Raw genomic sequence first — 25,072 nt, forward strand, 5'->3', positions numbered from 1 at the left:
CACAATCAATATATTGTTTTGACTGTATGTAAGGCTCAGAGTGTCCATGACATGCAGATAAAAAACTTTTTTTTATTATTTATTTATTTACAAAAACTGTTTTGGGCACCAGGTTAGCTCACCTGGTAGAGTAGGCGCCCATATATAGAGATTTACCCCTCGCACAGCGGCTGCGGGTTCGACTCCGCCCTGCGGCCCTTTGCTGCTTGTCATTCCCCTTCTCTCTCCCCTTTAATGTCTTTAGCTGTTTTTTTATGAATAAAGGCCTAAAATGCCCCAAAAATAATCTTAAAAAAACTCATGTGCAAATTGATAGCTTTGTAAGTAGCCCAACTTATTTTGAAAAAAAACAATATATGGCATGTATGGGTAATACATGTAGGGTCTCTGCTAAAGAGAAAGAAAAAAGTTCAAAGCAAATGGTCAGTTTCCTACAATGATGCTACAAAATCAGGTTCTTACATAAAACTGAGAGTTGCATCACATTATTTGGATGTCCAACTTTAAATCTTGGCTTCCATCATTGAGAACAATAACAATGTTTGTTGATGCAGGGTTTTACACACTTACTCACTGCTGTATTTGCATATCCTGTACTATAGTCCCATCATTCTGTATGATGTAGCATTACTGATGTTGTCTTCAGATGTGTTTTTCACCTCAGGCAAAAGACACCATTCAGAGCTGCTCTGTATTTGTTTTTTCTTGATATAGGTTTGTTTTCTGTTTCCTTAGGAACGTACTTGACAAATGAGGCCAAAGGGGCAGACGACGCACCCGACGCCGACACAGCCATCATCAACGCTGAGGGCAACCATGCACACGCAGAAGAAAAGAAAGAATACTTCATTTAGACTGTGCAGCTCTCTTCTTCCCCTTTTCCCTGTTTCAATCTCTATATCTCTTTTTCTCTGTCTCTGTCTCCCCCTTTTCTCCTCCACCTCTGACCACGGCCCCCGCCGTGTCAACGAGGAACCCGCAGGCAGTCCACAGACAGAGAAGTTCCCCAAGTGTTTTCCTATTATTGCCTTTTGTCTATCATTTACATCTTGTCCATTATATCTTTTTTTTTCTTTCTTTTTTTTCTGGCAGTCGGTTTTCACAGGCAGCTTGCCGTCGTTGCCGAAATTATACCCTTTCTCATGTTTTTCCTCATCTTTGACATGAATGCCTGGAAGTCTGTATATCTACCATGACTGCTTCTTACATGAGCCCTTCTTTATCTTCTCTCTCCTGTTTCCTCTCTAAGCAGAAACCCAAACACAACAATATATCCCCTTTTTTCACACACGTCCACAAACACATATCATATCTCACATCAACACGGTGCCTAAAAATACAGACGCCATTGAACTTCTGTCAATGCCTTCATGTATCGTCTGTCAGTAGCAATGTAAATGCTTTGTAGATGGGTTAACTGGACCATCATTTCATTGCTTAGCTCACAGCTTTTGATTATGTATTGCGTCTTTTTTTATTTTAATGAAGATCTTTGCTGTTTACGCCTTATACATTATCACACTGAATATGGTACTTTTAGATCCACCTCCCCCAACCCCCTCCCCTATAAATAGACTTGTAATTAAACAGTTGACCCTTGTAAGATAAGAGGAAGGCTTTGTGTAACACTGTAGCAAGGTTTGTCAGATAAGTGTATAATATGGTTTTCATTATTAGGGTAGGGGTAATAAAGGGTAGTGTGGTAATGATTAGAACAGAGAATACACACAGATGCTAGATGAAGCATTCCATCGAATAAACTCAATCAAGTATATAAAACCATCTGCTAAATCTGCTGTCCCTATGTACTTTTGTCTGTATATTCCTCCAATATCCAGACTGCAGTTTAGCGAAACACCAACACCTTCAGTGTCCTCTTGACAGCTTACCGTAGTTTGTTATTCACATAAAGGGTTCAGGTGTACAGAAAGAATCAATCTCCTCTCTCTAAAAGCTGTATAAATTGTATTAAAATGAGTTTAGCGTTCCACTTAGAAGTTTTATGTTTATGTGACACTGGAATAATTTTAAGGCTTATGGACCCCATGAAATGTAAAATTAACCACGTATACAGGTACAGTACACAGTTACAGAATGAATAGGAAATTATTTGTTATATGATTTAGAGAATAGGAATTTGGTGTACATTTTTTAGTAATGTAATTTTTTTTTCCATTTCATTACACTCTCAAGCATCCCCAGTGGTTTGTATACACATTTCTGTTCATTTACTGGCTCATAGATAAGCATTCAATCATATTGTTACTTTATACAAATAGTGGTGACATCAGTTTGACTAAAACCACATGTTTTTGTTTCTATTGCCACCTCTGAATTTCTGTTTAATAAGTTTCTAACAATTTAGTTAAACTTTATATATCACCAACATGTCGAGACTCCCACCTCACAAACTGCATAACTGCTCTTCTTATTTCCTTCTTATTTTGTTGGAGTCGCTCTCCATGAACTGAACTTTGATTTCCATTTCATGGGGTCTTCAAGCAAATAAAAGAAAATAAATAGAGAAAAAACGACAGTGTTTGAGTGCTGGGTCATATATCTGCAGGGGCCTCCTTTCCAAAAACTAAAAACTGAAGACAAATAGAAAAGCACAAAGATGTCTGTGATTAACTGTGTTCCTTTGCCAACAACTAGATTGCCTTGGGAATTCAAATGGGTAGTGGCAAGATGACAAGGCTTTCTTTGATTCAATTCTGGAAGAAAAAAAAAAAGCTAAATCATGTTTTTATATAAAAAATGTTTTTAATATTTTTGCTTTAAATAATTCTAAGCTCCCTGCTGTGTATTGTGTCTGCTAAAATGTGGTTGATTGTGAAAATTGCTGTTAAATTCTGAATTCCTTCACATTTGTATATTAGCCACCTTATCTATTTACTTTTTTATTTTTCATTCCATAATCCTCATTGGGACCTATTTTAAACAACTGTATTTTGTTTTAGCACAAGGCATGTATGTAATGTGTGAGGACTAAATTGGTAATACACATTAGCATGTTTTGTTTGATTCTTTTTTCATATTTTAATTTATTTGAACTAAAGATATTTAAGAGAGAACCGCAATGAAAGTTTGTAACTTAATTTTGGAGAGCAGTGACTTCTTGTGTTTGTGGCGTTCTACAGATTGGAGGGACTCGGTGTTGTAAAAAATGTGATGAAGAAAAATTACAAAACCGAACAGAAATAGAAGAAAATGTGCATCTGTCTTCTTCACCAAATCCTTCAAATACAAATTGGAATTTAATGCATTCAAAGAAACATTACCTTAATGTTGGAGGCAATACATATTTCACACACACTAAGACGACTTAACAAATCCTTGTAAACAACTTCTGTTTGTTTTCATATATCCCTAGCATTTGTCTTTCATCAGTTTGCAGGAATTTGGCTAATTTACTCTCTCCGTTGAAAGAGTGATAAACACTCTGGCCTCTGGAACTAAAGACTTAAAAGCAAGGCACTAATCTACTAAGGGAGCACATTTTTACCAAGGGCAATAAAATAGTGGGCCCAGCTGTCTCCAATTTGGTGGCCAATTTACATCATTATGCAAATAAGGTCAGCAAGTAAGGTCTTTCTCTATGTGTTATAACTCAAACACTGCACAAGTTGGGAATCATTAAACCTGTCGCCACGGATGTAGAATTTAGGTTGCATATTACATCTTAAATATGTTAATGATTTGTTTTAAAAATGCTTTGCCGCAGTTTCCATATGTAATAATTTTAGTGCACTTCAATCAATATATCACTATTTCAAGGTTTGACTTCAGCCTCACAACGTTTCTTCAGTAGACCCAGACTAAAGCGTCTGGTCTTCAGAAAGCTTCTGTATCACGTGTGTGTATAGATACATTTATCACAATGATGTAATGTTTTTTGTTTACTTTTCTATCCTCTTTTCATTGTGTCTTAAATCATTGACGGTGTCAATTTAAATTTGCTGTTGCTTTACGCCTCTGTATCCAATAGATTTGTTGATGGTGAAATCAGAGAAATAGCCTGTTTTATATTAAATGAACATTCATAAATAACCAGGTCTGCAGTGATGAGTTAGTGTTTAAAAATGAAACAGGTGCCATTTTCTGAATTATGCCCTCTGGCTAATTTGATGGATATTTCTTAGTAAACGGTGAAATGTTTTGTTTATTGTTTTTCTTTCTGAAAACCACCTGTAAATATTTGTTTTGACATGACCGTAATGAGCTAATTTGTTGCAAATGGCTTTTTATGATAGTTAGACCAAACCTAAATCTTTCTTTAATTTGTTATTCTAACAGCCTGGCACATACCATCATGCACTATTTTACTATGATAGAATCAACTGTAGCTGTTACATCTTTGGGTCGGTTATCAGTCGTTTTTCTTTTTTATGTTGTCGGTTGAAACTAAGCTTTAAACTTTTTGCCTCCTTGCTTTCCAACGTATATCGGTTCAGTTAATATGCGTTACATCATGGGCCTCTAATTTCATCCTGGCGGCAGGACAGTAATAGCGTTAACCATGGGCACTACTCCACTCGCTTCTGTTTGGTAAATTTCCTGGCTCCAAAAAAACCCACTTTTTTTAACTGAAGGTGGGGGTGGTACAGCTGAGGTTACTTATTTATGCAGATCAGGCAGTGAAATACTGGCAGTAATTTTGGCATGAAATTGCACACAATTTTGTGAACACATTTCATGATGGCAATTGCACATAGTAACAGACCTGTTCAATAAAAGACTTGCATGTGACTTTTAATTATTTGTGTGTCCTACCCATACTTGTAATAGGCAACAGACAGTAATTATAGAAACATGTTTTATTATACTAAAAGTTACTGTCGATGATGACTAAGTGCACTGATATCATTATGTTATAAAAGAACATATCACAAGATTTCAGTGTATACTGAAATTTAAATTCAACTTTAAAAAGGGACATCAGAACGTCCTAGAATGCATATTTGGGGAGCTGTTTATTTGTGCCTTGCAACTGCACCTCCAGTTTGCTTCTCTACCCTTCTCCTGCCTGTATGCTTCTTTTAAAGAGGGATGAGATGAGCTGATGTGGTTGGTGATCACTGAAGTGTGTCCAGACTCCACCTGCTGAAACTGCATTATGTATTCATCAGTTACAGCCTTTCACCACACTGCACTGCCCCAGGAGAGGACCTCTGGTCACAAAATATTGCAGTCAGTCGGGGCGCACACACACACACGCACACATTTTTGCTCAAGTTTGCGCTCACAATTGTCCCCAATCTCAGGAAATTAGAGGCCCATATCCACTAAAAATGCCAACTCTGAATCCCTTTTAAAAAAAAGAGGGATGAATGAGAAAGTAATGGCCACTTTGAGTCATAATCTGTCTAAAATGCTTTTTTTTTTTAAACAAAATTATGGGTTTGCATTTTGTTTTAACTCAATGGTTGTGTTCTCCGCTGCAGTGATGATAGCATGACATGGCCCCGTTCATGTCAACAATGTGACACAATTGCATATAAAGATGGGTTTTTTTACTTCTATTTTTATCTTTTGTTTTGCATCTCAGGAAAATATTTCATTTAGATATTTCTTTTTGTTTGTTTGTTTTCGGTCTTAAAATGGAGACTTGTAAGCACGTCTCACTCTGCTTGTCCCTGAATGCTGACACCATGTATTTGTTGAGTTTAAGATTATCGCAATGTTAATAAAATTATTCAGTGATTCTTCAGTAATTCTGTCATTGGGATATTAAACTTAAAAAAATGTTTTTTGATATGATAACTGACTTGAAATACTGACATTTAGAAAGATGCTGCAAATAATCATGAGTTGTGTTTTAGCTTCTGGTATGTAAGCAGTTCAATGCTTTTGCCCTCTATCATGATGTTTTCCTTGTAGCAACACACATCTTTATGTATATCAGTCCTTAGATGGAAGGAGTTGTGACACACTATCACTCACAAAATATCCACAGAAGATCAGGATTATAGAGCTAGACACACATTAGTTCAGCTTCTGATGTACCTTGGTGAAATAAGGGGTTTCATATCAAGCTGTACTGAGAGGGCCTGATTCGATATAGCACCGTAATGGAGGTGTTTTTCTCCCATTGTCTGTGGGATTTATTTAATTTAATTTAGAGAGTCGTTCTCATGTATGAAATGAAAATTGTTGAATAAATAGTTGCCAACACATCTGTATAAGCCTGATTCTATTGTTTTTTTAATCATCGTTTTCCTTCTGGAAGCCTCTTACCTCTGTATTTCTAAACTGAGAGACAAGCAATGGTGATGCACCATAAATACTGCTGCTTTGGAAACGTCTGAATTTGTTCCATGCACACACATATACACACTCACAAAAACACAAGCAAACACATGTTCATGAATTTTTATTAACAAAAATAATTCTGCACTCTGTTGTGGTGGTGTTGTTATGATGCCATTCAATTTCTTATGTGGAATATTTCAGCTGTCTGAGCAGTACTTTCCCGTTTTAATCAACTACCCTATATAAGACTGTAATAATCCTGCAGCAGCTCTACCTTTGATATACAGTATACAAACTTTACAATTAGTCCAAGTAAATCAGGACAGAGTAATGTAGGGAAACGTAATTGGAAAAAAAAGAAAAAAGAATGAGGATCACTTTTAAATCATTTTGACATTAAAGTCCATGCTGCTGGAAAAAATCTGTGAAATGTGTAGAGCTTGAAAGACTGAAAGAAAATTTCTGTCTAGGCTGACTTCAAGAATGAACCCTCACTTGTATCTACTCAAACCAATCCCGAAGACAATATAAAATGTAAGCCACAATAATATAGTGCTGTAATAACTATAGCTTCTGCAAGTTTTACATGTTTCTTACAGCTTTACATTTTGAAATGCACAGACACAGTAAATCCCTAAAACTAAAACACTTGGGCATGCATCATATTATAGTGCAATATGATACTGTATGTATTCACTTGTAAAAGCATTCAATACTTTTCATTTAGGGTATTGGCTCAGGATATGTCTGTATGTCTGGTGGTGGTAAAGTGGAAATTCTTTAAATCTTAACCCTTTATGACTTCCTTACCTAATTTCTGCTCCAACAGCATCAGGAGAGTGAAGAATGTGTAAAAATGTAAGGAAAGATGTAGCCATAAAGAGGGATAAATTAATAGGGAGAGACCGAGAGAAGGTGGAAATGAGCCAGATAGGCAGGAGGGAGAGGTATCTAGCTTTTTCAGTGAGTCAGAAGATGATGACTGAGGGGGGAATTAAGAAATGGCAATAAGACGTCATGTTAGACTAAAGAAAGCTGCAATCAGCCCACCTGTCGGAAATAACTGCAGCCTGTAGAGGGTTGCATTTCTGCAGCTGAGGTGTGATTCTTCTCCTGATGAAAAGTGAGGGGTCAGTGAAAAACTCAATTTCCAATCAATCAATCAGAGCAGTTTTGTGAACTGGGACAGAGAAGTCTAAAACGACCAGACAAAAATAGCTTTTCATGCGAAATGTTATTTTGCATGAATAATTTTCTCATCCTAACTTATTGTCAAGCCAATTTTGCAGCCAAGTGTTTGCATTCCACAAGGAAAATGATGTTCCAACTTTCCCAATTCAACTGAAAGTTTTTCGTTTGTAGTATTCCAGTTACGTTTCGTTAGATGGTGCAGAATAATAACAGGACAGATGGAGGAGACAGGTGGGATGACAGGCAACAATGGATTTGAAGCCATGAAGTGAATGAATAGCATGAAACCTAGTCCAACGAGCTGTCACAAAACCCAAACCCACCAGTTTGTTGTTGTACACCGTGTCAACATGGCCAATCACACCCTAAATCTAATGTTAAAGTGAATGCTACAGTAAGATCCTGTAACCATATTTCCTTTTTATAGCACACATGAATCTCTTCAGAACGGCAACAATTAGATACTCATTATTGAGAAACCCAAAAGCCTTACAGCTAGACTTTCTCCAAACACAAGCTTTCGGAACTTATTTTTCTTTTCTTGCTCTGGGTTATTTTACTTTCTGGGCTAAATATTGGATTTGTCAATAAGTTTCTTGGTGAAAGGACAACATGGTTTTACTTTAGCCTAAGTGTTTAAGCCAATATTCTGTATTCTTTTAACAAAAGGAAACTGGGGATTTTGGCTCAACTTTCAAATGTATGATCAATGGCCTCAAATTTGTTTGGTTACAAAGTAATTTGCTGATAAATTTGCAAATTTGATTCATTCAAAAAGTTCCAGAGCAAAAACAGGATGCATACATGTTATAGTAAATTGAAGAAAGATGACAAAATATATTGCCCTTAATCTTGCTGATTTGTGCTGCCTGTTAAAAATGTGCTGCTTTGTCGCCACCAGTGAAATGACAAGGGAATAAAGCAGGATTGGAGGCCAGGGGGAATATTGATTGATGCATTCATTTAGGTTTGTCAGTGCAAGCCTGTTTCAGAATGACGAATAGCCCACCTCTTGACCAAGCAACAAAGTGACAAGTTAAACATGTTCATAGGCAGGCTCGTAGCACATTTTGATACGAAGCTGAGATCCGAAGATAATGAAATAAGCCCTAGAATCAGTCATCAGTGCAGACAAGTACCTCAGCTTTTCATATAATGTAATAACATGAATGCTCACTGTTCAGTCGATAAAGCACTTTCCTGCCCCTCTGTTTAACTTTGGGAGAGAAAGAAGAGAAAATTGTAGAGAAGGAAACGGCAATTAGAGAGAAGGACGCAGATGGATGTGCTAGGGAAAAGAGAGAGAACTGATACAGTATGGCTCTATATTTGAAGGCTGCTGCACAAAGGGCTGTTTAAGATAAATGGTGCCCCCTCCGCACACACGGACAGATACACACACACACACAACTCTCGATAAGTGTCACTTTCTGAATGGGCCGAGCTTCACACCTGCCCAGTGCTGTCAGTCTGCCAGCTGTGAGAGCTGCAGCTGTCTCGAAGGTATCAGCCGCTCCATATGCAAATACCTTCCTCTTCTTTATGCCCACATCTCTGGTAGCCTCCATTCAGATGTTCAGTCAGAGCCACTTTGTTTCATCCCTCCATCAATCCCAATCTTTCCCTAAATCGCTTTCTGCCATTATATCACCTGCCCTCCACACAAGCCCCATAACTCATATTCATTTCCTTCTTCATGCCTCCTCTGCAGAATCCAGTGTAGCCAGATCTCCGTTTACTCTGTAGGATGATTCACTTCGAAGGGATTGACCAGGGATGACAGCACAGATTTTAGTAGCCTTTGATGTTCTGTAATTGTGCTGACCACGTGTAGCCACAACCGCACTCACACATAGGCAACACACACACACACACACACACACACACACACACACACACACACACACACACACACACACACACACACACACACACACACACACACACACACACACACACACACACACACAAACCTTGTTTGCTGTGCTTCAAGATGCCATCAGAGAGAATTTGTGCAGAAAAAGCTTTGATGTCTACAAGCTTTACTTTAAAGGAACTTCCCCCACATGAGCCCATGAACACACTGAGATCCTCAAACAACACCTCTTTGACTTTTCTGAAGTTCAGGCCAAAGACCAGAGGTGATCAGGAAGGTGACCTCCAGTTAAGACTTTTACAGGCATAGTCGCCCCATGTCAGGGAGACATGCAGTCAATACAGACATCTTTCATGTGTTAAAATAAGATCCAGAGATACAGTAGTTTAAAGGTTTAAAGTGTCTCATCTCTGCAAGCAGGTGTGACGCCATTGTGCTTCAAATGGTTGGGCTTTAGTAAAAATACACAATGTTGGTGAATTTATTTAGATTTAAAGTATCAAATAAAGGCCTATAAAGTTCTTTAAACATCTGAGCAAGATTGTAAATGATTCAACCATAGGAGTTAGTCTTGCTGTTAACAAATCTGCATCTAAAAATAGGCTTATGATCATTTATTTTCTTTAATTCTATCATCTGATCATTTTATTATGATAATCTGCACAGTTTTTGGAGCACTGGCACTGTGTAAAGTTGACAAAATGTGGCAGAAGTTTTCCAACTGCTTATTTCATGTGGGAGAACATATCCATTAAAGCTGACAGTCTGGACATGAAACTAATAGCAGCTGTGTCTAAGGTAATAACAGCACAGAGCCAAAACATCAATGTGTGTCTGTCCAAATGCCTATGAAGCTCATTTTATGTGAGACACCAGTGTAGTAGGAGTATATCATAGTGGAATGTGAGCTTTATGGAGGATTGCGAAACATTAGCCTTTGGCTGGATGCTGCTGTGGTTGCAGTGATTCTGCTAATTTATATCTGCTGCACAACTAATGGAGGATATAAAAGGCCTCAGGTTTGTCCATATGAGGCTGTGCATTTAAAGGGCACAGCTCCTAATGATGAGAAAGCACAGTGTTAAATGAGAGTTTTGTGGCAGTTAGGATGTGTGTGTGCTTGGATGGTGCCAGATGCCTCATTAAATTGCTGAAGAGTTTTGATAGTTTATTAGAACAGATTAACACACTTTGCATTTTCGTCTCTGTTTTATGAAGACATACTGTATATTGCACACACACACACACACACACACACACACACACACACACACACACACACACACACACACACACACACACACACACACACACACACACACACACACACACACACACACACACACACTATCCAATCTGACAGCTTGTCAGCTTTGTGTTGTTACTGCTTCAAGTACAAACCAGGAGCAATCATTCCCTTTTTCTGTCACTGACAATTTTCCTCTCTGCATGAGGTGGACAAACAGAAGCCATTCTCACCAAACCTTGCATTTTGAATTGTATTTCATGATAGATTCTGATAAACATGTATGACATATGTCATGAATAAAGTGTTATTGTCAATCCATTGGAGACAAGGCCATATTTTTGTGGTCTGATCCAAACCATCCACACGGATGCCCACATTACTACCTCAAACCTTCATCGTGCAACCAAGTTCTACTTTAAAACGCTTTATTGGTCCAATTTTAATGCATTTTATCAACTCCTAACCTAAATAATCTCATACTCTATCATGGTTATCTTTTATCATGAAATCATACATAAGATTTGGACTTTGACTATACCTTGCTATCATATATTTAACATTGGCTGTGTTTTAGTTTGAATTATGATCAGATTTATTTCTTTAAATGTTGATGTAAACAGATGTAACAGAAGAAAAGCTAATTCTGATACAGAATTACACAACAGGAGCTATAGAGAGCCCATTTTGGTGTAATGGAAATCATGTAATATTTTATCTTTAAATTCTGACCTACTTTAAAAACTCTCCAGAGGCAGAACATTTTAACGTCACTGTACAGTTCCCGGACCTCATTACATTATAACAATAACATTACTTTGCTTTGAGTCAGACACCACCCAACTGTAAGAATGAAAAAAGTGTTAAAAAAAGTTGTAGCTCTATCAGAGGTCGGGGGCAAAAGGGTCACGCTGAACCAGATGTTTTTCACTGAGCTCTGACTCCACATGCTTCTCAATCCACACACGCTGCCCCCTGCGGTTTGGCCAGAGGTAATGATCTATGTCAAGAGAAAGGTATGACTTTACATCAAGGTACTACACGGGGATCAGGGTCACCTTTGAACAGATGTTATGGCAGGGGCTGCTGCCAGTGCGTAAGGACATGGGTCAGTATTAAGCAGATGCTGCAGACCAAAAGGGATTAACAAGTCACATCCTCTTTGAGTTGACTAAATGCTGCCGTCACTGTCAAGAGACCCCCTGCTTGTGAGTGAGATAGTGGGAGTCCAGCTGTAAAAGCTGTTACCATGGTGTTACTAAAAAATCATTGCTAATGTTAACATATTGTAAGAAAGCGTTGGTGAACCCTGAAAGGACTCTTGATGCTCAGTCCCATCATTTAGCCACTGTCACCCAGTATATGGCTAATTAATATTCCTCTGAAATAACCTTTGATTCCCTTTGATTGATTACAAGAGCGATAGATCACGATCACTCAAAAAAGTTTATAAAAAATGTATAAGTGTAATTTATAGTTTGCTATAAGTGTAATGAGAATTTTTAGAGATTGATTCATGTATTTATGTTATTTGGAAATCTCCATGTTTTTTGTTTTGAAATGCATGGATGCATGGATGTTAAAATATAGAATCACTGTAATCTTGATTAAATTGTGGCAATGGCAACTAATGATTCTGAGTTTTCGTGTAAAACAGCACAGCAGTGAGCCTCCAAAATGACATACTGCAATATATTTTCCCCATAAAATGCAGATATATTTTTATTTATTTATTAAAATAAGAAGTTAAAGTCTTGAATGTAGATGATGAAAACTGGCATCCACACAATTTACTTTATAATCACTTAACTCCAGTTCATAATCTAGAAAAGTTCCAAAAACAGGATTATCTGGCAGTAAGAGTAAGTTATTGACTAATTATTATAAATGTATATAATATATGCTTACCATAACGATGATGTATTTGACTGCTTGTGGCAACATAAATGTGCTCCTAAAAAGTTTTTCCATTTTTTTTCGCACTGTAGAAGTCGTAAGCACAGCCCTGCAGAATGTTGTTTGGCTTGTGTGAAGGCAGATCTGCTAAAGAGATGGAAACACAGACTTACTTATTAGAGAAACTACAAACACCTTACAACATTTAGATTTTTCATCCATAACTTGAGATCCTGCAGTACGTACCTGACCTCAGAATGCCTTTCAGTATAATGTATTTGCCTTCCCACTCAGCCTGTCCCACTAGAGGATTGTGTGCTTTGCATTCCTAGAGATATTTACAAGCAAATCAGTAATTTCCTCACATACAGTATGGTTCTGATGTGCAGGTGTCCTTATCTCCTTGAATACATAATAAGCTTCTGTCTCATGGGACTGTGGACTTCAATTAATTAATAATTTTGTAATACACAAAATTTGTGTAGGTCCTATATTTATTTAATCGGTCAAGCTGGATCAAATTAGAGCTGATGATTGTCACAGGCTCACAAATTCTGTTGCACTTACTTATTATTAGTCCATCATGATAAAAGTACCCTTTTATTAGTTCAGTATTTCACTTTCGCCCTATTAACTTGCAGTGTGCAGCTTCTGTCTGTGGGAACAATTGCAAAGGAAGTGTTTCATCATTTCATTCTAGCTGTTCCTTCCCAGTAGGATGAGCAGAGTTAACTAGAAAATGCATTTCCTGTAGAAAATGCTTGTGAATGCTGAAAAGCTAAATTGATATTGTTAAACTGTATTGCTGGCATAATTGCGTAAGAAGAAAGTGAAGTAGTGAGAACACTTGGAAAAGTGGGAATGGTTTTAATTAGTATGAATTTCATTGAAATGTTAAATAATACCAATGATGTATTAAAGCGCCCATATTATACAAATTTTCAGGTTCATAACTGTATTTTAAGGTTGTACCAGAATAGGTTTACATGGTTTAATTTTCAAAAAACACCATATTTTTGTTGTACTGCACAGCTCTCTCTCACTGCTGCAGATCCTCTTTTCACCTGGTCTTTGTTTTAGCTACAGAGTGAGACCTCTTTTCTTCTTCTTCTTCTTCTGTACTATCTTTGATTGCACTCGCACATGCGCAGTAGCTCAGCTGTAGATCATGTCAGCTAGCTAGCTCCATAGAAGTAAAAGAAAGGCTGTTTCTTCAACTTTGGTCAGTTACAAGGCAGGATTAGCTGGGAGACTTCTAAATGAGGGCACACATGTAAGTATTACTTTTGTAGATTATGGTGAACTTGTGTGTGTTGTAGCAATGCTTTGCTATTGAGAACGAGGTAGCATGCTAGCGTTAGCATTAGCGTTAGCACGCTAACGGTTACAAGCTAACAGTTGCGGTTAGCCAGCTCGTTTAGGCTTGTGACGTCTCACCTGGAGACTGAAGGCAGGACACATTCAGAAACCATATCTCACTCCATACAGAATGGATGGATTTTTTTCAAAGTTTGTATGCGTGTGTAAGCACCAGAGACACAAAAGAACACCCCAAATCCCAGAAAAAGTGTTTTTTTCATAATATGGGCACTTTAAACAAAAGTGGAATATTTTAAGTTTTTTTTTTAAAAGACAAGCAATAGTATGGCATGTCGAAAAGTATAGGTATGTCTAAAAAAGTCTTATAAAGTACATAGTATAGTAATTTGAAAATTAGTGATAGTATAGTATGTCGATGAGAGTAAAAAGTCATACTATAGTTTGTCAGAAAAAAGTCATAGAAAAGTCATAGTATAGTATGTCGAAACGAGCATAGTATAGTATGTCTGTAAAAAGTAATGAAAAAGTCATAATAGAGTATGTTGAAAAAAGTCATAGTAAAGTATGTCAAAAAGTGATAAAACGAAAATGTCATAAAATAGTACATTGAAAAAATGGTTAAAAAAGTCATAGCATAGTCTGTCAAAAAAAAGTCATATTATGTAGCTCAGCACAAATTCTTTCAGGAAGACCTAACAATAATCAGTTCTCTCCCTAAAGCGAATCAGCGCTGGAGGCTTTCACCTTTCTGATAAGCCAATCAGAATCGGCCACGGATTCCATAGGCCAATCACAGCGTCACAATACTGCTTTAAAATCTGCTTCTTCCCTGTGCTATCAGCTGTCATTTCAGGAAAGGCATTCATCCCTCCTCCTCCCCTTCCACCTCCTGTCATACCAGTGCCTCATCGGTCTGGTCTTCCGGCCCTTCTCCGCCACCACCGGTGTCTGTATTCCATCGGGGGGTTACAGCATGGTTCCCTACCCCTATATTAAATGTATTAATATAACGATGGAGTTCTATCGCCAATACTCTGTACAGCTACATGCTCTTGTACATTAAACCTTTTGCATATCTGCAAACAAGTCTCTCCTGATTGAAATAGTATGTCGAACAAAGTGATGAAAATGTCATAGTATAGTATGTCCCAAAAAGTCAAAGTATGGTATGTTGAAAAAATTCATAGTATAGCATGTTGAAAAATGTCATATTATAGTAAATTTTAAAAAGTCATATAATTGCTTGTCAAAAAAGTCATAGTATAGTATGTCGAAGTAATAAGAAGTCATAGTATAGTATGTCGAAAAGTCATAAAAAGTCATAGGGTAGTATGTCAAAGAAGTGCTATTATAGCTTGTTGAAAAAAAGTCATAAAAAAGTTTAGTATGTCAAAAAAGTCATAGTATAGTACATTAAAAACAGTCATAAAAAGTCGTAGTATAGTAGATTAAAAAATCATAAAAAAGTCATAGTATAGTGTTTCGAAAAAAGTCAAATGACAGTATGTTGAAAAAGTTATAAAAATTCATAGTACAGTAAGTCAAAAAAGTCATAAAATGTAATAGTATAGTTTGTAAATAAAAGTCATTGAAAGTCATAGTATAGTATGTTGAAAGAAGTCATAAAAAATCATAGTATAGTATGTCGAAAAAAGTCCTAATATAGGATGTCGAAAAAAGTAAAACAAATCATAGTATAGTATGTCGAAAAAAATTCATAGTATAGGATGTCGAAAAAAGTCATAAAATGTAATAGTATAGTTTGTCGAAAAAAATCATGAATAAGTCAGAGTATAGTATGTTGAAAAAAGTCATAGGCCGATACAAGGTCGAAAGAAGTCATAAAATGTCATAGAATACATGTCAAAAAATTTCTTAGAAAGTCACAAAAAAAGTCATAGTATGATATGCTGACAAAAGTCATAACAACTAATAGTATAGTATGTTTTAAAAAGTGAAAAAAAAGTCATAGTATAGATGATGAAAAAATCATATTATAGATCTGGGTCTGATGGGAATCAAACTCCCAAACTAAGACTCTCCAAACAGTCTTCTAACAGACTGAGCAATAAAACAAGTCATAGTATTGTATGCCGAAAAAAGTAAAAAAGAAAAGGTCATAGTATATTATGTTGGAAAACGTCATAGTATAGTATGTCAAAAAAGTCAGAGAAAGTCACAGTATAGTATTATATATATAAACAAATCATAGTATGTTGAAAAAAGTAATATTATAGCTTGTCGAAAAAAATAAATAAGAAAAAGTCACAGTATAGTATATCGAAAAAAGACATAGTATAGTATGTCAAAGTAATAAGAAGTCATAGTATAGTATGTCGAAAAAAGTCATAGTATAGAATGTCGAAAAAAGTCATAAAAAGTCATAGTATAGTACATTAAAAACAGTCGAAAAAAGTTAAAGTATAGTATGTTGAAAACAGTCCTAATAAGTCAGAGTATAGTATGTCGAAAAAAGTCATAGGCCGATACAAGGTCGAAAGAAGTCATAAAATGTCATAGAATACATGTCAAAAAATTTCTTAGAAAGTCACAAAAAAAGTCATAGTATGATATGTTGACAAAAGTCATAACAACTAATAGTATAGTATGTTTTAAAAAGTGAAAAAAAAGTCATAGTATAGATGATGAAAAAATCATATTATAGATCTGGGTCTGATGGGAATCAAACTCCCAAACTAAGACTCTCCAAACAGTCTTCTAACAGACTGAGCAATAAAACAAGTCATAGTATTGTATGCCGAAAAAAGTAAAAAAGAAAAGGTCATAGTATATTATGTTGGAAAACGTCATAGTATAGTATGTCAAAAAAGTCAGAGAAAGTCACAGTATAGTATTATATATATAAACAAATCATAGTATGTTGAAAAAAGTAATATTATAGCTTGTCGAAAAAAATAAATAAGAAAAAGTCACAGTATAGTATATCGAAAAAAGACATAGTATAGTATGTCAAAGTAATAAGAAGTCATAGTATAGTATGTCGAAAAAAGTCATAGTATAGAATGTCAAAAAAAGTCATAAAAAGTCATAGTATAGTACATTAAAAACAGTCGAAAAAAGTTAAAGTATAGTATGTTGAAAACAGTCCTAAAAAGTCATAGTATAGTATGTTTAAAAAAAATCATAAAAAAGTCATAGTATAGTGTGTTGAAAAAAGTCAAATTCTAGTATGTTCAAAAAGTTATAAAAATTCATAGTATAGCATGTTGAAAAACTATATAGTATAGCAAGTCAAAAGAAAGTCATAGTATAATATGTCGAAAGAAGTCATAAAAAGTCATAGAATAGTATGTTGACAAAATTCATAGTATAGTATGTCAAAAAAGTCATAGAAAGTCACAGTATAGAATGTCGAAAACAGTCATAAAATGTAAGTCATAGTATAGTATGTCAAAAAAGTAATATTATAGCTTGTCGAAAAAAGTAATGAAAAAAGTTATATTATAGTGTGTCGAACAAAGTGATGAAAACGTCATAGTATAGTATGTCCAAAAAAGTCAAAGTATGGTATGTCCAAAAAATCATAGTATAGCATGTTGAAAAATGTCATACTATGGTAAATTTTAAAGTCATATAATTGCTCGTCAAAAAAAGTCAGAGTATAGTATGTCAAAGTAATAAGAAGTCATTATAGAGTATGTTGAAAAAAGTAATAAAAGGTCATAGTATAGTATGTCAAAAAAGTCCTATTATAGCTTGTCGAAAAAAGTCATACAAATTTAAATTGTATCGAAAAAAAAAGTCATAGTATAGTATGTCAAAAAAGTCAATGTATAGTATGTTGAAAACAGTCATAAAAAGTCAAAGTATAGTATGTTAAAAAAAATCATAAGAAAGTCAGATTATAGTATGAATAAAAAGTTATAAAAATTCATAGTATAGTATGTCGAAAAAATCATATTATAGTATGTCAAAAAAGTAATCACTCCTGATGGGAAGTCAAAGTATTGTATGTCGAAAAAAGTTATAAAAAGTCATTGTATAGTATGTTAAAAAAAAATCATGAAAAATTTATAGTAGACTGTGTCGAAAAAAGTCATAGTATAGTATGACGAAAAAAGGTTAAAGTATAGTATGTTGAAAAGAAATCATAAAAAAGTCATAGTAGACTGTGTCAATAAAGTCATCAAACCCCAACCTAAGAGTCCCCAATAAGTCTTCTGATAGACTGAGCTATAAAACAAGTCATAGTAGTGTATGTTAAAAAAAAGTCATAAAAAGGGTATAGTATGTCGAAAAACATCATAGTATAGTAAGTCGAAAAAGTCATAAAATGTAATAGTACAGTATGTCGAAAAAGTCATAAAAAGGTCATTGTACAGTATCTCACAAAAGTGAGTACATCCCTCACATTTTAGTAAATATTTCATTATATCTTTTAATGGGACAACACTGAAGTAATTACACTTTGATACAATGTAAATTATTAAGTGTACAGCTTGTATGACAGTGTAAATGTGCTGTCCCCTCAAAATAACTCAACACACAGCCATTAATGTCTAAACCGCTAGCAACAAAAGTGAGAACACCCCTATGTTAAATTCCCATAGAGGCAGGCAGATTTTTATTTTTAAAGGCAAGCTATTTCATGGATCCAGGATACTATGCATCCTGATAAAGTTCCCTTGGGCTTTGAAATTAAAATAGCCCCACATCATCACATACCCTTCACCATTCCTAGAGATTGGCATGGTTTTATGTCGGTTAGCCTAATAGCTGGTTTGATTTGCATTGAGAGACAATTTTATGGAAAGTACCCCATGCCAATCTCTAGGTGTGTTGAGAATTGAGACCATTCAGCAAAGCACAAATTCAACACACAAACTCGTTGCTCTCGTCAGTAGGCTTCCTTAGTCATTGTATGTTTTAGCATATAGGTAAAGCTGCCGAAGCTGAACATTATATTCCAAAATATATATGTTTATTTTTAAAGCAGATTTTAAATTACAGTGTAACAATTTAACAATTCGCCCTTATGAAATCCACTCGCGGCACGGCTGTCTTGGAATGCAATTTAGTTGTTTTGTGTTATTTAAAATATTTATAAAATATCTGGTCATGCCAGACGTAATTATTCCACTAATCTTTTAAACAATGCAATTACCCGTTTCAGCCACTGGGTGGGGGGGGGGGTGCAAACTCATGGGTCAGACCCATCTGGTAGCGGGGGCCGAAACTGAGATCTAAATGGATAAATATGCACCAAACAAGCCACTTTGAAATTTTGCTGTTTCATGAGTACAAAAGTTGTGTGAAGTTATTGTATAGTATGTTGAAAAAGTCATAAAATGTTATATAGCTTGTTGAAAAAAGTTATGAAAAAGTCACATTACAGCATATTGAAAAACGTTATAATATAGTAGTTGAAGAAGTGATTAAAAAAGTCATAGTATAGTATGTCGAAAAAGTGATGAAAAAGTCACATTACAGCATATTAAAAAACGTTATAATATAGTATGTTGAAAAAGTGATTAAAAAAGTCATAGTACAGTATGTCAAAAAAGTCATAGAATAGTATGTCAAAATTTTTAATAGTATAGAATAGTATGTCAAACATTTTAATAGTATAGAACGTTGAAAAAAGTCATGGTATAGTATGTTGCAAAAAAGTCAAAGTATAGTATGCCAGAGAAAGTCTGGAAGAACATGCAAACTCTACACCAAGAGGTCCAGCCTGGACTGGGAATGGAACTTGAGGTGAGAGTCTGCAGCGCCTACTTGCGAACATAATTAAATAATTTGTGTGGATAAAGTTAATAAATGTGGACTCTTAAGACATTTGAAAAACTGGTACTCTGTCCTTTCGTCCAGAAATGTCAAGAATGTTTAATAAGGGAGGTCAACGAAGGAATGCTTGTGGCTCTTGTCATTTGGAGGCTCACTGAGCCAAATGTATAAGTCATATTGCTTAAATATGCACATTGGCTGAAAGTAGACAAGTATATCTATATTTTGACCTATAAATGGTGTATGAGAATTAAGAATTGTGGCTGTGACAAATGGTGGAGAGAAGTTGAAAGCAAGCACAAATGTCCTTAAAGAGCTGAACATTTTAATATTTGAATGTTTTTGTAGCTGAAAGTATGTAGAAGTAGTAGGCGCCCGAAAATCGTACGGAGTAATTGGATAACAATACTGCTGAAGCATTCACACAAATGTGTTAATATTTTTTGAGAGAAAAAGTTTCCCTTTTAAATAGTAAAAACACAAATTCTTTTTTTCAGTGTGTAGTGTGTTTCTTTCATGCACTGATACACACACACAGACACACAGTCACTATGATATGATTTAGCCAGCAGTGTGCTGTTCATTGAAAAATGGGCAAACTGCTGTGCTCGACACCCCCCCCCCCACCTCCCCCCACTGTTTCAGAATAATAAGTATTAACAGTGTACTATCTTCTCAATGAAAAATGCTCCAATAGAGCAGTGGTAGCTGCTTTTGTGTGTGTGTGTGTGTGTGTGTGTGTGGGGGGGGGGGTGTATACTATGTGTGACTTCTTGCAAACAAATGCAACTGAGTTATGACCTTATTTGGATTAACCGGAAGGCTTTGTTGTATAGATCTTTATTAATTCATGAAACTTTCATGCTGTCACTGTCCCTCCCGGAGGTGATTAATATGTCTTTGACATAACATAGAAGAGAAGTGAATTCCCTTGGGAAATGTATGCACTATGAATCCTCTTTATCATTTATCTATGCTGTATATTTGTCTACCATGATAAATCAATTTCCATTATACTTCTAGTCACACCAAGCTCTACTTGTTATACTATGCATGGCTTTCAACATTAACGCACAGAGGACACATACAGGTATACCAACACAGATATAATCACTAAGACTTTTAATACACACTTCCTTTACCAAAGATGTTGTGAGACACAGCAGTTTCCTCTGTTAAGCAACATTTGCAGAGGACACTATATGAAAGTAAAATATTTAGGGCCCGAGCACCGCCAACGTCAGCGAAGGCCCTATTAAAACTGTAGGAATTATAAAATTAGCATTTTCCCCTCCAGTCAAAACAATAACTTTCTTTCGAGAGTTGGCTGACATCCTTATGGCTCTAGAGGAATGATGCTGATTTACAGATATGTAATCACAATTTGTTCAACTTCTTCTCATCTTTAGGAAAAGATGAAATGTCACAATTGCTGTCTTTTTTATTTAAATGTGTGCATCTCATCAGAAAGAGTTGAAGCATAATTGAATCTACAAAACTGATGTCACCTTTTGAAATATGTGTGTACAGCATCTGTAAAACAGAATATGACCTTTAAAGTAAGTTCAATTCAATTCAATTCAATTTTATTTATAGTATCAAATCATAACATAAGTTATCTCGAGACACTTTACAGATAGAGTAGGTCTAGACCACACTCTATAATTTACAAAGCCCCAACAATTCCAACAATTCCAGTAATTCCCTCAAGAGCAAGCAGTGACAGTGGCGAGGAAAAACCTCCCTCTTGGGAAGAAAACTCGGACAGACCCAGGCTCTTGGTAGGCGTTGTCTGACGAGTTGCGAGTGTGATGAACAGTGGCGATAGTAGTCACATTAATAATGGAACAGTGACTGGATGTAGCGGGAAGCTGCAGGGTTCAGCAGGACGCAGCATGACATTGCAGGGCACCGCTGAGCTCAGCAGGGAGTGCAGCAGGACCACGGCGACAGCTGCAACCAGGGTCTTGGTGCCAACGTTCTCCAAGGAAATACGCTGGGGAAAAAAACTAGGACTCCGGGAGTAAACTCCCCAGAAGCTAGGATTAGTAACAAGCATTTCTGGGATGGGCTGCACACAAATAGTAATAGTAATAGTAACAGTAATAGTAACAGTAATAGAAAGGGAGAGGAGAGGCAGCTCAGTGTGTCAAAGGAAGGAGTCCCCGGCAGTCTAGGACTATAACAAGCGTAACTATAACAGGTAACTAAGAGAGACAGGTCATAAGGAGGTAGCTTTTTGGGCTTAGGACTCTCCCCCTGCGGATCTGGCTTGGCTGGCCTGCTCCCTCTACTTTTATGGATTATTAATCTAACAATTATGAAGAAAGCATTGGGCCAGTTAGGTGAACACTGCAACCCCATCACATACTTTACAAATAGGAAGTTTAAGTCATTCTTGAATGGTGACAGTTCGCCGAACCCAGATGGGGCTGTCCAGAGGAAGGACTGATACTGGTCTAAACTTGGTACCACCACCTCATTCTGGTTGTGCTTCTTTCTCTTTGTAGAACTAACCATGTCAACAAGGAACAGCAGAAGTATACATTTTCTCTTCTGACCCTCTACACTCTCTTTTTAGACTGACGTAATTACAATAGTATCGCTACAAGGTGTTGAGACTTCCTTTTGCAGTTAGAGAAAATTTTCTTCCCCTTTCTAACGTGTTGGGCACCCTACTATCCATAAAGTTGGGGTTTGCCCGTTTTGGGAGAGTAATATGTTTCGCTGTTTTTCGTTTGGTACCATCTGTTTAAAATTGCCTAAGCATAAAGGAGAATAATTGTCAAGCACTGATTGAGACCCACTATGCTTTCAAACACCAATGAAAAACCACAACCATCTATGCCAACCAGTTACCTGTACTTTCAATTTGTCAAACAGCACTAAATCATAAACAAATACTTTGCAGAGTTAAAATGTAGTAATTCACCAGTCCGTTTCTCCATTGAACAAAAGTATAAATCACCTGATAGCAACCCTCAACTTGAAGAAGAAGTTAATTGTCTATAGTTGCTAAGACCAGGACCGGGTGGTCAAAATAACAAAATACTGTGTACATAACCTGTTAATGACTATTATCATATCTAGTAATGAGGTGTTAACCACAGGTAATTCTTTGAGTAGTCTGTTGGGATGGGGCCAAGAGACGTATCTAGCTGATATCTTACAATTTGTGAACTATGGATAAAGAGAAGTATATGTAACTAGTCTTTATTTCTATGACTCTCGTTTAAGTGCCGTTAGAAGTTGTGTAAAGGTGATGAATTTTATCTCTAATTGTTGTAATTTTATCATTGAAGAAGCTCATGAATCATCACTACTCAGAGCTAGAGGAATAGATGGCTCAGTAGAGCTGTGGCTATCTGTCAGCTGCAGTGCTGAAAAGAAACCTTGGGTTGTTCTTGTTTTCTTCTATTAGTGATGAGTAATAGTCTGATCTGGCCTTTCTTAGGGCCTTCCTATAGGTTTTGAGACTTTCTTGCCAATCCAAACGAGATTCTTCCACCTTGGTGGAACGCCACTTACATTCGAGGTTTCGCGATATATAAGTCATTTGCAAATGAAATATTTTTCAGCTTTAGTTTTTTTTTCAATTGAAAGAAATAACAAATCCATTCAATCGAAATGAAAGTGGCACATTTTTCCTCCTTTCAGTCTGTAGAAGAAAGTGTTGATGTCCTTTATGTTCTTCCCGGCGCTGATTTTACTTCACAGCACTAAGACATGCCACCAGACAGCACTTCAAAATAACCCTGTTGAAGAACTAAATAGATGCTCATGCAAAATACACAGAGCAAAGGCAAGATCGAATAAGTGAAGGAGAGATACAGATATGGATGAGATGAATGAAGGACTAAGAGATTTCTTTCCCTGATGGGTTGTCAAAATCACTTTTCACTAATGTCCCTCTTAACCCTGAATGTGTCACTGCTGACACACACACACACACACACACACACACACTTCCACATACACGTATAGAGGCACAGCCATTCGTTTGCTTGAGCCATCTGGTCGGAGCTTTTAAAGCCAGTTTAGTGGGACAGGAGCACAGACAGAAAGAGACAGATAGTGGGAGCAAGGTGAAAATGGGGACACTGCACTAAGTCAGCAGAGACAAAGAAGGACCATAGTGACATTCTGGTCACCTTGTCATTAACATCAGCACACCTTATTAAAGGGATAGATCGACATTTAGGGGAATACGCTTATTCACTTTCCTACCGAGAATTAGATGAGAAAATCGATACCACTCTCATGTCATTAAATAGGCCTATATCGCTAAAGACTGGACACAGGGGGAAGCAACTAGCATGCACATATCTTGTCTTTAATCCTTTCTGGAGTCCCCACTGGTTGCTTGGCAGCATCAGAGTGATGACAAGATATTAATGTGCCTAGACCACAAAATATAGCCAAGTTTGTAATCCCCCACAAAATCACAATTTGTGGTTTTGACTCTCTTTTTATATTTGGATGCTAGGCTAATCTGACCAGCTGCTAGCACTAGCTTCATATTTACCGTACAGACAAGAGAGTGGCTTCAATCTTCTTACAATTCCTAGGGAAAAGTTAGTAAGTGTATTTCCCAAAATGTCAAACTGTTCCTTTAACATCACCTCACAGATGTTGGACTAAAGATCTTGTGCTCAATCTCAAGGTAAAAGTAGCCTAATATACCCAGAGGCTCCATAGGCCTGTAAGGGACTGCTGTTCATTTTTTAAAGTGCAGCTATAATGGTCAGACTAATATCTATGTCAGCCTAACTGCAGATTAGACAAAGAATGAAATGGTGCGTTTTGAATTGATGTCAAAGAATTATCGATTACCGCACTGTGTACCATTCAGGAAACACACACAAATGAGCAGCTTTATCATGAGGCCATTCAGGAGGTGTCCAATTTCCCTTCACTAGTCATTGATAAGCGCTCTCCTTGCCCGTCACTCAGGACTTAGACTGATTCCCTCTCAGCCCACGAGCCCAATTTAGTCTCCACATGAATCTATCACACAGCGATGTTATCTGCAAGTAACCCAATCTCCCTCATACCCCTCCATCTGTCTTTCCTTCAATGTCGCTCTCCCCTCCTCTCCACATTTCTCTTTCTCTGTTTCTCCCTTCTCACCCGCTTTTATTCCACTAGTTCTTTTCACGGTTTTTCTAACCTCTTTCTTTCATCCACTGCTCTCCTTCTGGAGGACCTCACAAACTAATCAAGTGGGGAGAACCTGACTTTGCATATAGATCATATCCCCAAGGGATAGAGAAGAAAAATGTCTACATCGCTTACATATGAAGCCTTTCAGTAATGTGATGGATGAGTTGCATTTAGCTTTAGCAAACTTTTGAGACATTTCCCTGATATGACTTGATTAATGGCCACGCTGAGACGTCCACTACATGAGGGAACCTATTGGGGAGGGAAATACTCCTCAGAAGATCTCAGATAAAACAATAAATGGCTGGTTCTGTCAATCGTTCCTCTTATACCCATGTCAAAGAATACTAAGTAGATTTATGTGCAATCTTTTGAGTGAT

The 25,072-nt window shown here is 36.5% G+C and overlaps 1 protein-coding gene across 7 annotated transcripts in view; it reads left to right on the top strand.

The window, feature by feature from the left end:
- The window catches only part of cadm2a (cell adhesion molecule 2a), a 227,660-nt gene extending 221,484 nt beyond the window's left edge, over nucleotides 1-6,176 (top strand). For all 7 annotated transcript variants that reach the window (XM_039777192.1, XM_039777197.1, XM_039777193.1 and 4 more), the window contains one exon: nucleotides 736-6,176. In XM_039777192.1, the coding sequence (XP_039633126.1) occupies nucleotides 736-854 (119 nt within the window). In that variant the 3' untranslated portion in view covers nucleotides 855-6,176. The remainder of the gene's footprint in view (nucleotides 1-735) is intronic.
- The last annotated feature ends 18,896 nt before the right edge of the window (nucleotides 6,177-25,072 follow it).

The sequence above is a fragment of the Perca fluviatilis genome, chromosome 16 (genome assembly GCF_010015445.1).
Source record: "Perca fluviatilis chromosome 16, GENO_Pfluv_1.0, whole genome shotgun sequence".
NCBI classification, from domain to species: Eukaryota; Metazoa; Chordata; class Actinopteri; order Perciformes; family Percidae; genus Perca; species Perca fluviatilis.